This window comes from Camelus bactrianus, chromosome 29 (assembly GCF_048773025.1).
Source record: "Camelus bactrianus isolate YW-2024 breed Bactrian camel chromosome 29, ASM4877302v1, whole genome shotgun sequence".
Lineage (NCBI taxonomy): Eukaryota > Metazoa > Chordata > Mammalia > Artiodactyla > Camelidae > Camelus > Camelus bactrianus.
In genome coordinates this window covers 10,568,952-10,581,903 of record NC_133567.1, presented here as the reverse complement: position 1 = coordinate 10,581,903, position 12,952 = coordinate 10,568,952, and the positions used below count along the sequence as shown (strand labels likewise).

At 38.7% G+C, this 12,952-nt stretch overlaps 1 protein-coding gene across 4 annotated transcripts in view; it reads left to right on the top strand.

Moving 5' to 3' along the window:
* Positions 1–6,418: 6,418 nt before the first annotated feature.
* MYBL1 (MYB proto-oncogene like 1) overlaps positions 6,419–12,952 on the top strand; it is a 32,201-nt gene continuing 25,667 nt past the window's right edge. For all 4 annotated transcript variants that reach the window (XR_012503155.1, XR_012503156.1, XM_010970641.3 and 1 more), the window contains exon 1: positions 6,419–6,638. Coding sequence is in view for 2 of the 4 variants with exons in the window: in XM_010970641.3 (XP_010968943.2) it covers positions 6,619–6,638 (20 nt within the window). In the remaining 2 variants the exon portion in view is untranslated. The remainder of the gene's footprint in view (positions 6,639–12,952) is intronic.

The following is a 12,952-nucleotide window of genomic DNA, read 5'->3' as shown; positions in this document are numbered from 1 at the left end:
TGGTTGGGTACCATAATTTTCTTCATCTTTCAGGAAAAGTAATAACAGATTGGCAGTAGGAAGTGAATTCCATTTTTGGACATGCTGAATTTTGGGTGTTTAGTGCTTCCAGCAGGAGAGAAATGGAATTCAGGAGAGAGGTGCAGGTTGGAAATAAAGATCTGTGAATCATAGGATATGACTGTAATCATAGGAGTGGATGTGATTGCCTGGAAAGAGAGTGTAGAATGAGAAGAGAGCTAAAAATGCAATTTTAGGGAATGCCAACATTTTTAAGGTGCAGGCAGAAGCAAAGGCTTGCAAAGGAATTTGAGGGATGGAAATCATAGACATTATGTCACAGAAAACAAGGGATGAAAGTTTCAAATAAAAGGAAGTAATGAAGTAAAATGCTATAGAAAGTTCAGGTAAAACGAAGATTGACTTCTTTCTTCAAGTGTCCATTGGATTTAACAGGGTTTGGTGACTTTTACAGTCACAATTTCCATGGCATGGTTGTGCTAAAGGTTAGATAATTGGGTAGTGAAGTCAAGACACCTTTGAGAAGTCTGACTGAGAGAGAAGAAGAGAAGACAGAAGATACAGGGTTATGGGAGGGATGGATGGATGAATATATTCCATGGATCACTATTTTCAACCCTGCTGGAGCCAATATCCCCCTTTTATAACAATATATTCCAGTCCTTATTTATACCCTAATAAAATAAAATTCATAAATAACTTACAATTTAAAAAAATCAATGTAATGCTCTAACTATAATATGGAGGCGAAACATAAGCGATTTATAATAAACCCCCCCCCCAAGCATAACTAAGCCAACTGACATTTATACATAGATCACCATGAATTCAATAGTAACAAATACACATATCGGTGGGTGGTATTAGTGTCTTGAAATCTTGAGCTATGTTACCTTCAGTGATGTGATTTTCTAAAACAGGGAAACAACTCTTGGTCAAGTCTGAACAAAATAATATACAATCTTCACCTGGTTTACACAGTAGTTGTCTTTCCGAAAATATTCAATGTATTCTAAAACAGTGCAAAACCAACACTTGTGCACTTGTGTTTTTAAGTAAAAAGGAGTTGGTTCTAGGCTTAAATAATTATCATCAGGTTTCTCACTTACATTACTGTCTGGTTGAACTTTGAATGGAACTCAATGTTATTCTTCCTTGTGCAGGACTAAGACATATCAAAAGTCTCATGTTCCTAGACCTGGCACTGTAAATGGCAGGAATGACCTTCAATAACCACAGATTCCCCTAAAATTTTCCAAATTCACTGTTCCCTTTGGAAATGTCTCAATGTGCTAGGCCAGAGGAGAAGAGGAGGCTGAAAAAAAGAATTTATTCCCTAGTTAAGTCGAAGGTGATTAAATTGAGAATAGAGGTAGAAAACAGGATTTAAGAGGAGAAGCACACACACTCATATCTTGGCAGATGTCATGTTTCCCACAGATGAGTGATAATCCTGCAATAAGGATTTTGTGGTATGTGGGTAAATTCACTCTTTTTCAATGCCCTGAATACCCTCTCCCTTAACTTGGAGTTCCTATCTTTCATTTTAAACCCTCAGTTAGTAAGGCTAAACTTTGGACATTAAGAGAGATTACTTTTTGAAGAGAAAGGCCTATTTTCATTATGACAGGCCAACATTATTTCTGACCGGCCAACATGAACATTTCAGAAAAGGTTATTAGTTTCCTATTCCTATTATTGTATTACTGCTGCTATAACAAGTTACCACAAACGTAGGGGCTTAAAATAACACAAACATTATTCTAAGGTTCTGGAGGTCAGAAGTGCAAACAAGATCTCCCTGGGCTACGATCAAGGTGTCAACAGGGCTGTGTTGTTTCCTGGAGCCTCTAGAGGAGAATCTGTTTTCTTGCCTCTCTAGCTCCTGGAGGCTGCCTGCATTCTTTGGCTCACGACCCCTTCTCCTTCATTTTCAAATTTAACAGTATAGCATCCTGGATCTCTCTCAGACTCTTCTGCTTCCAGCTGTCACTCTTAGGGACTCTTGTGATTACGTTAGGTCCACTTAGATATTCCAAACTCACCATGTTGAGAACCTTAATTTAATCACATCTGCAAAGTCCCTTTTGCCATTAAGGTAATATATTCACAGGTTCTGGGGGTTAGGATGTGGACATATTTGGGAGGGGCATTATTCTATCTACCACAAAAGGGTAGAGCAAAGAATACTGGGTTGAAATAGGGACACTTTAAAATATTTTTTTTCTTTTAGTTTTTTTTTCTCCCTTTGCAGCTCTGCCACCCTTATTTTGCCTTTAAAAGCCAAACTAAGACTTCTATAGCTGCTTATGTTAGTATGGTTTCTATGTATAATTTCCATCATATCTAAAATAGCACCCTAAATGTAAAAGAAGAAATTAGCAAAATATATTGGTGGTGGAAGAGAGAGGTTGGCCCATACATTTATGTAGTCAAGATAAGAGTTCTAAAGCTGATTTTGGTTTTCATACTGAATACATAATATATGGTTTCATTATTTCTGCCAAAGCATATTTCTTTAGCATTATCAATATTGAGACAAGCTTATATACCATATTTGTGCTATTTCCTTCTAGGATTTTCAGCAACTTTTAGAGTTTAGCATCAACTAATATTTTCTAATTAAAAAAGAAACATAGAAATTCATGCTTCAAAATAAATCAGTACAAAGATATGTATGGTAAAAAGTTAAAGCCTGCCCTGCTCCCAACTCATTTCTTTCTCCAAAGTAAAACACTGCTCCACAGTTTGGTGTGTATTCCATAGATCATTTTCTAGACTATTAGACACACAACCACGTACAAACAGACCCTGACTTTCTGTTTATGTAAAAGACATCACACAAATCATACAGTTCTGCTGCTAGCGCTCTGCACTACACCATGCTATCTCTACACTACAGCTACACTATACTTACAGTTGAATACTCACAGATATTAAGGTAGTAGAGTGAGAGGTTGGGTTCTAATTCAAATATTGGTTCTGCCACTGTAGGCCCTTGGACAAGTTAACCTTTTGGTGCCCAAGTTTCTTCACTTATAACGTAGATGAAAATAATGGTACTCACCTCACAGAGCTGTTACAATTATAGAAGTTTTGAATATTACCTGAGACTAATGCATGTGAAGCACCTAGAAAGGTCTAGTAATATAATAGCTATTTACTGGCATTGCCTTAATAGTACACGATTTTTACTGGCTATATAATTGTTCTTTCCTGCTGATGAACCATTTAAACTAGTCTTAAAATATGAATTTGTCCAAATTGGGTTTCTAATGGAATACACTACTATAAGATTTGAAGCACATCTGTTTTGCTTGTATTGAATTACATTCTAAAGCTAAATTTTTGTCAAAGGCTGCACACATATATATGTCTTGTGCTATGTATTGCTTTCCAAAAGGGTTATACCAGTTTCAATACTAACAACAAGGAATTATTCAAACTTTGTTGGCAGGATTTAGAAAAATTTTGCTATCTGAAGAGTCATAAAATGGTATTTCAACTCTACTTTAATTTGTACTTTTTGTGTCCTTGTGAGCATAAATATTTATTCGTGTACTTATTTATGTTTGCCTTTTTTCATTCATTCTACAGTTATTGTATTTATTGAGCATCTAGGTGTATCACTATTCTAGGGACTGGAGCTCAAGCAATACGTAGAACAAAAAATCTACTTAAGGGAATAATTGATACAGCTCTATTAAAACTATAGTCTATTAGGTACTATATTAAACAAGCATAAACTTTTCAAACTAACATTAGCAAACCTTGGGGGTATTTGGCCTTTGCCCGAGGAGAAGTAGGTGTACCCATGTGAAGGATGAGCATGGTGCAGCTTCAATCCATTTATGTAATAATAATGAGGCAATTTACTTAAAGATTTAGGATAAGAAAGTAAATTAATACATAATTAAAAATCATCTTATAATTAAAAATGTGACTATACCTGTCATGGAGTAGAAAGAAAATTTTATATTAAGTTTTTAAAATAAGACGGTTTTCAAAGAAACTTCCAGCACCTGTCCCCAATCCCTGTCTCCCTTTGGCATTCAGTCCCCTATACTTCTGTGGAAAGACTTGAGAAGCATTAATAGACTATTCAAAACTAACTCGGGTTGAGGAGTAAATGTGTAACAAGAAAAAGAATGTTCCTTGTTTTCAGTGTTTGTTGATTACAATTAAAGCCACTACAAACATTTGTTTCCCAAAGTGGTGATTCTATTTGCATTTCTACCAGCAATGTATGAAAGTTATATTTGCTCAGCATCCTCATCCTCACCAACACTTGTACAGTCAGTCTCCCTGCCCCACCCCGCCATTCTAACAGCTGTATAGTAGTATCTCACTGTGGTTTTACTTTGCATTTCTCTAATGATTAATGATGTGGAGCATCTTTTCACGCTACTTTTACTTGCCATTTGTATACCTTTTTTGGTAACGTGTCTGTTGACCCATTTTTTATTCCTTCTTTTTTCCTCATTATTGCTTTGAGAGTTCTTTGTATATTATGAACAAAAAAATTTTTATTAAAAATGTTTTGATTTAAAACCCTCCAAGTATCAGGTTATAATATACTTGAGGATGTATATTCAAATGACTGTAAACCACTTTAATGCCACGCTTTGTCTTTTTATAACTAATTTAAATGAATTTGCAATGTGAACTTTTTGAGGAATTATGTTTTTCTCTACCTCTAAAATGAGGGGGATTTAATTTGCTGTCAAAATCTAAAACACTGTCTTTAAGCTCTAAAAAGGTATTCTGAATAAAACTGACTATAGCCTAAAAAATATAGCAGAAACGCTATTTCCTGTTAGGAAGTAAATAAGCAGAGTAATGCACGACTCAAGAGTAAATAAGAAAATACTGTTTTCAAATGACATTACTTTCTAAATTAGGGTTTGGGTTTTTTTTTTTTTTAAGTGAACTAGCAACACAGTACGGAATGATTTGAAAGAAAAGCTGTTTTACCTTCCCAGAACCCATATCTTGAGAAAAAGGAACTATAAAAAAGGCAGGTGTTTTAAGTTTTGGAAGTCGTGCATGCAAGCTCCTCTGAATTCACATTTACACCTGCATCTCTGATTTGCAAAAACTGATGCGTAAAATTTAAAAATAGCAAAATGTAAGTTGGTTACAATATTAACATGTGGTTTTGTGCTCTATGCAGCAGAGCATGTTACTCTGCAAATTTAGATCCTTCACCATTTCTAATCGTACTGTACTGTTACTTTAATGCTACCTGAAGCGAGCAGTTCATAGTTATCAGGCTTGAACCACCAGAGTAGTTGTAACTGCTACAAGCTCCCCCGGTGCAGTTTCCCCCCTCCTCCCGTCGCTCCCACGAAGGAAGGTCACCTTCTACCGTTGACTACCGTACTCATCAGTCTGGGCGAAACTCCCAGTCCGCTCCTGTCCTGTATTCTTCTCCTGATCAGGATTCCTTCACCTCTCACAGCATTTATTTTCCTTAGAGCCAAGTAGGAGATTAAGCCCTTTGGAGACCAGCCGCAGACTCGGATTATTTCTTTTCTGTTCCAAGCATGTGTCCAGCTAAAAACTTTTTTCACCTGTCACACTCCTTCTCATTCTTAATATTCGGCTTCCTGCTAGAGTCTTCGGTAGCCCAGGAGCTATGATGTCTGGGCAAAAACAGCTCGCCTTTTTGCTTAAACAATAACAGGCCGCGCAAATTTTATGAATAGATTTGTCTCAAGTCCGAAGACCTCCCCTCCTAACTCGTGAGGCGAGATGCACCCGAGGAGTGAGGAATCTGGGGACACATGCTCCGGCGGGACGCCCAACACTGTCCGCCACCCCGGGAAATCTGGGCTCCCGCTGCCGCTTCCGGACACGCCTCTCGGCGAGCCTGGAACTCGCTTTCCCAAGAGGCCCCGCGCGGCCCTCGGCGCCCCGCCCCCTCGCAGTGCGACGCTGGGCGCGCTCTGGGTCCTGTCACAGCGAGCCCCGCGAGCCCCGCCTGCGGCCCCACCCCCTGGCTCCCAGCTCCTTCCCGACTCCCGCGAGTTCCAGTCCCGGCTTCCAGCTCCCCAGCCCCGCCCTCAGTCGCGCGCGCTCTCCCCGCCCCGCCCCCGTTCCCCCGCGTGCGGTCGCCACAGCCAATGGGGTTCGGGGCCGCGTGCGCAGATTCAAACGGCGGCTCTGGAGGGAGGCTGGGCGCGAGATTCGGCGGTGCGGACAAAACCCTGCAGGAGGCTGCGAGCCCTGCAGAGCTGCTCACTGCGGGGAGAGGGCGGGGGTCTGCGCCTGCGGCGGAGCCGCGCTGGGACGGCGGCGAGGAGGCCGAGAGGCGGCGGGAGGGGCCGGCTAAGGGCGGGAGCGCGCCTGCTGACATGTCGGGGGCATCCCTGACCGGGCCGGGCCGGGGCTAAGAGCGGCGCTGCGAGCCGGGGCGGTCGCGGTCTGCCCCTCCGTCCCTCCGTCCTGCCCTGCCGGGGACGTGCGTTCCGCACTCGGCCGCCTCGGAGAGGGAGCGAGGGAAGCGGCGGGAGGGTCGGGGAGGAGCATTCTCCTGAGGCTGGAGGAGGCTGAGCTGCGTCCCCGCCCAGCCCGCGCCTATGCGGTACTTGAAGGATGGCGAAGAGGTCGCGCAGGTGGGTGACATCCCTTTCGCCGAGGCCTGTCGGCCCCGTCTCTACTCTGAGTCTTTCCTTTCCCGCTGCTTCCCCGCCAGGCCCTCCCGCGTCGGGGCCGAGGTTTCCCTTCCCGCTGCTCCACGGCCGCTTCGGCCCTCTGGCCGGAGCGCAGCCGTGAGTGGAGAGAGGGGACCAGTGTATTTAAGACCCAGAAAGTGAGTAACAAACGCCCAGGTGGGTCCTTTGAGTCGATTCCCCCCACAGCGCATATCCAGGCACCCAGTCTCTCATAGCCGCTTCTCGGTGGAAGTTTCTTGGCAGGTAAGTCCGTGCGCTTTCAGGGAATTCGCTTCGCGGATGAAAGTGGTAGTGTCCTGCCTGGACGACCAGAAAACGGTGTCCAGAGGGTCCCGTTTCCCCAGAATTACGGGACCGGTTAAAAATAGGAGTTCTGAGATCAACCTGGGTGGGGGACCCCCCCCCCGCCATCTTTGCTACCTCGAAAGGTATGGAAATCCTCTAAGGAATAGCTGAGGAGAGAGGACCCTTTTACTGTTTTTTTGTAATTACGCAACCCATGTTCTCAAACTTATGTATATGTATATATTTAAATATCTTCTGCTGAGAGGGTGTCACACTGTTACCACCAGTAGCTTTATCTTAAAATAAAACAATGTGTTTGATTCACTTAACATGATGGGCTCTGAGTGGACCTAAGTGTCACACACAGATAGGGCACGTTTTTTGTTGGAAAAGCTTGCTAGGGTGAATTGATGCATCTCATTTTTATTTATATGCCAGTACGGTAGCTGCTCCAAAATTGTGTGTAGTAATCACTTAGATGACAAGAAACTAGAGTGTCTTTTGTCAGTATTATTAAATAAGCCTGAAAAAGATGTTTGACAGGATTTCCGAATGATTGGATTTATCTAGATCCAAACCTCAAAAGTCTTAACTAGAAGTGTACTTCCCAAGTTGAAATTTAGTGCTTGATTCATTCACTGCAAATTTCTGTTAAAAATTAGCAATAACTACACATATTTGTTGCTTTATTCATTTATTAAGCGTCTTCTGTATGTAAGATATTTTTGCACAAATCAGCATAGAATATAATTAAGTCCTAGTTAGATTTGTATCAACCACAGAGTAGATCAGACTCTTGAGGTGGAACAAATGCACACACACCCGCACATGCGCACCTCTCTAGAAGAGAGTTTTCAGCCTTGGCATTATTAAGATTTTGGGTCAGATTTGTATTTGTATTGTGAGGGGTAGGGGCAGGTGCCATCCTGTGCTTTGTAGGATGTCTGGCAGCATCCCTAGCCACCAGGTGGATGGCAGTAACACCCCACTTCCCCCAGGTGTGACAGTCAAAAACGTCTCCAGACATTACCAAATGGGCAAAATCACCCAGGTGAGACTCACTGCTCTGGAACGTCAAGGGCCCAATTAACTTCTCAGTCTTCAGAAAAGATAGCTATTAAAAGCTCCTGTAACTATAATTACAGAGGTACTGGTTTAGACTTTTTCTTTTGAATTTTTAAATATACTTTCATTAAGCAAGGTGTCAAGTCAGAATGTCAACTCAATAACAGAAGTTTGTTTATATTCAGTGTGTGGCATTATCTACTTACCAGTACTGTCAATCTTATTTGAAGAAGTTTCTTGGCCAATGCTGTCATAAGCAGTTAATTATGGTTAGACATGGATGCTTGAATGTCAGAACCCTGCCTTCTTCTAGCTGGCTTTCTGTCTGTTCATGATTTGTGTATGCTTCATAATAATGGGCTAAGAAAGAAGAAATGATTTAATGATTAATTTGCCTGAGTAAGTTAATGATTAATTTGCCTGGATAAGTTATTTTGTTTTATTGACAATACTGTGAGCTTTGAGATCTAAACATTAATTGTACTGTTGCCTTTTATTCCTGTCAGCTGTATAAATTAATTGAAGTGTATTATAGAATGGTTGAAAGAGTCTGGAGTAATTAAATGTGGTGGAGTGAAGCCATACTCCCTATGGGAGTATACAGCTAGAGGATGTGGTGAGAAATTATCTCTGGTGTATTTCTTAGGGTCTTCACATCTGAATGTGTTTTGTGCTTTAAATTATATTTCTTGTGTATGTAAATATGACTTATTTGTCTTAGAAAATAATAGACTGAAATATTTTGAAGGATGAATAATTATTTATTTAGCAAACTCTAGTCTCATGCCTTTGGCTAAATATCTTAATAATAAATATGAACCTCATTTATAGTTGAGTGAGAAAGGACATAATTCAGTCACTTTAAGATCACCACTATACAACCATTGAAGTGTTGAATTGAAAACTATGCTTTGCTATATAGAAGTTTTGCATAAGACTACAAGCATAAATCCTGTAATATACCTTTCCTATATAATCTGAAAAAAAAAAAAGGAATAAAAAACTGTTACCTCAGGTTGAAACTAATGAAGGATGTTAGCTCTTGTGATCTTTGTTTAAGGTATCTGTAGTATCTCTGGTCTATATTTACATAAAGGAAAAGGTGTATTTAGTGTTGCAACTTTAAATAGTTTTAGATCCCACTGGGTGTTTTAATGACATAATTTACAGGCAGTACTAAAATTGATATATCTGTTATTAACATGTATTTGATTTCTAAGCATATTTATGTATTAAATAATTAATTTTAGGTTTTAAAATCCAGTTCCACCCTTAAAAATAAACTTTAAAAAACGTCATTTAGAAGTTAGAAGGCATATGTAAGTAGTAACAGATTCAGGTGCTTGCACTTGTGATGAATGGTGACTGCACTAAACTGGAATGATAAAAGCCAACTCTTGAAAGATGTTTTTCAGTGAGATATGTGTGTGCATAGGAAGCAGTTTTACTGTGTTGTTTCTAGCAAGACAGGTGTTGTAGGTAAAAGAATACTGGAATAGGAGAACTGATTTTTAAATCAGCTTTGTCTTTAACTAGCAATATTGTTTTGGGAAAGCAAGTAAAAGCTATATCCCAGTTTTCTGTCTGTTAATATAAGGAGTTTGGATTTTTTGGTCTGTAAGGTGACTTCTAGCTTTAATATAGTTCCTATTTTGAACTCTTGTAGTCATCTTTCCTTGTTTAAAAATATACACACACTAATGGAATAAATAGAAATGTTTTTGCATTGTTTTTGTTTATGGGTATCTGGGTAGAACTCCCCTCAGTATTTATTTCATTATTGCTATTAATGGTCAAATGAGATCAATTTGTTTTACTGTAATGATGTTAGTTTGCAGTCCAGATTTGGAAATAAAATATTCATGTATGCAATACATCCTATTAACCACTGGGTGGCCTGACTTCACTTTATTAAGTCAGACTAGTAAATTTTCATACCTTGTATTTGATTGAACTTAGAAAAGCAGTTATCCTGTCAAGACATAATAAAGATGTATTTTTTGATTATGATAAAAAATTCAGACTTGGTGCAGTTTGATTTAAAACACCAAGTTGAAGTGATTTTATTACAGCAAATTTTATAGAATTACTGATATTTCTCTAATTTCAAGCCAGTAGTTTCTTTTCAAATAAATTTTTTTTTTAATTTCAAATTCTTCATTTGGCTACCTTACTTTACTCTTTTTATGTGGAATAATTGGTGTACTTTAAAATTGAAGTTCTTTTGAATGTTTTGTATTAGTATCACCAAGTGTGAATAGTTTGTGTATTATTTCAAAGGGAAAGTTATGACTAGCACATCCTATTAGCTTACACCCCAGTGTAGAATAACTCTTAACCATTTTCCTGGCCTAGTGAGTCATATTATTTGTGTGTGTGTGTGCATGTGTGCTTCATTTTGCTGTTTCATAATCACCCTAATCACTTGTTCAGTCATAATCTACAAAAGCCTTTCCGTTGAATATAGCACTTAGGTTATGTATTGGGCAGTTATAGAATAAATATTTTCTTTGACTTAAAAAATAAAGCTGACAGAATGATTCTGGAAACCAAGTCTTGGATGGAGATTCAGAGACCAAATTCTTCTACTTTTGCTTTGTGGCTGGAGAAATAATTTCATCTATTTTTACTGTCTTCTAGATTAGTCACCCCAGGCTAGAAATGGTTTATGTATTTAGGCTGTAGAAAGTTGATTTTATTTAACTATTAGATATTACCAGCACTGATTGCTACAATACAGAAATACTAAAAGATATAAAAAGCAGAAAAATAAATAAAGCAAAATTTTTAAAAAATGAAGCAAATAAAACAATTTGTTTTGATGGTGTCCAGCCATTATTAAGCAATGGGACTTTTTCATTGTTAAACGGTGAAAGTAGAATATTGGTGAAGTTATTTGTGGAATTTCATCTCTTCCCCCTTTTCTTGGCAAATTGGAGGCATTCTTAGGCATCTTGATGTAGTAGCTAGTGATAAGTTTCTGAGCTCTTCTTCTATCATACTTCTATGAAAGTTTTATCATCCTTTCAACAATTACTTAAATAAAATAGAAATAATGCTAAAACTAAGAAGTAGCTAGGTAGATAGATTCTAGGAAAGTCCCAGGGTAGAGAGATGGATTCTAAGAATTCTGCTTTAATCCTCCCTCACACTAAACCACTCAAAAAACCCAGCTTCCTGAACATGATGACCATGTTGATGCAAAACAGAGAATGAAACTTCTTGTAGAAATAGAAATTTCTCACAAGTCAAGTTTGTGGTTAAAAAATAAGGCAGACTTTTAAAGTTAAGATGAACACGTTTTCAGGAAGATTACCCCTTGGAAACTAGTCTTTTGGACTCATATCCTTAACTTAAAATATTTTGATAAGAACCTTAAGGTGAATTTTTGTACAAATATGATGTAGATATTTTTGTGAATACTCAAAAGATTTATATGGGTGAATCCCCAAATTAAAAGTTGTTTTCAAATAACCTCATTTTTAAAGCAGTCTCAAGTATGCTGTTGTGGAAGCTGTTGGGATCTGAGGGGAGGGAAGAAAAGAGGGGAACCTGTAAAAGCACGACTGAGGACTGTTTGGGATGGCAGAAAGTGATAATGTTGCTGGGAACAGTTGTAGGAAAGATTAGGCAATATTAGTAAACGACTCAAAAAACCCCTTCTGTATTGAATATCTTTTTGTTTTTTTCAGCAGTTTATGCTTCTTAAAATTCTACCACTTGGAGGTGCATTTGGATTTTGAAAGTCCTTATTAAACAAATGGGAATGCCTTTCACCTCCTTAGAAGTATTTTCATTTGTTAAAAAAAAATGTTTCCTTTATCATAGCCACTAGAGATCAGCTGTATTGAGGGAGGTGGAAGTTTTGATTAGGAAGGAGTGAAGTAATTTTGGAATGCAGAATACTTGGAGGAGGTGAAAGAGTAAGAAAGATCATTCATTAATTTTACAAGTGTTTGAGTGGCAGGTACTGTGCTGATGCAGAGGTGAATGTGTTAGACATGGTCTTTGCACTCCTGAGCTTACCATTTGGTTGGGAAGGTTGGCAAGTCACTAGCATTAAGAAGAATGGGTAGGTGCCGTGAGTGTGTACAGTGGACAGCAAGCTTCAGCATGGTGTTTTATCTCATTAACTAGCCTTCTTAGAAATTTATGAAGTCATTGGATCCTGAACCATCCCCAGTTTAACAATTTAATCTTGACTAATCATTGGTATTTCTGATAGCTGAAGATGGCTGCAAATAACAGGTATTTCTTTAATTAAACCTGTGCTTTTATTTTCAGCATAGTTTAACAAAACAAGTATATATGGAAGTAACTGGCAGATTATTGTTACAAATAGACATTGACCATAGTGGGGAAAGCATTGGAATACTGAAGTGCGTTGAACTAAAGAAGCAGACAGATATCAAAGATGGGGGAGTGGTGGATTTTGATGTCTTATTTGGTCGGATAAGAATAATTTTGGTCCAATGGAATTGACAAATCAAGAGAAATTAGAAGTTCCTGCAAAGGATCTGTAAACAGATCCAAGCCTTCATTTTCCATAATGTCTGGTACTTAGAAAGTTTAAATAAATATTAGCTCATGTTATTTTCAGATGTTGATAACTTTATTCAGTCCTCTGACTATTCAGAATCCTCTAATTCAGTTTATCACAAAGGCCTGCTTTCTCCTCTGGGGCTTTGTGCTCTCTCATGGCTTTAACTGTTCTCTGTATGCTGGTGATGTGCCCAGTCGTCTTCTAGATCTGCTTCACCCAAAAGGAGAGTCACTAGCCAGCCACATGTGGCTATTGAACTCTTGAAATGTGGCTAGTCTGAGTTACTGTGTACTTTTTATTTTATTTTTATTTTTTATTTATTTAAAAAATTCTACTGGTTAGCTCTGTGGCTAGGAAGACA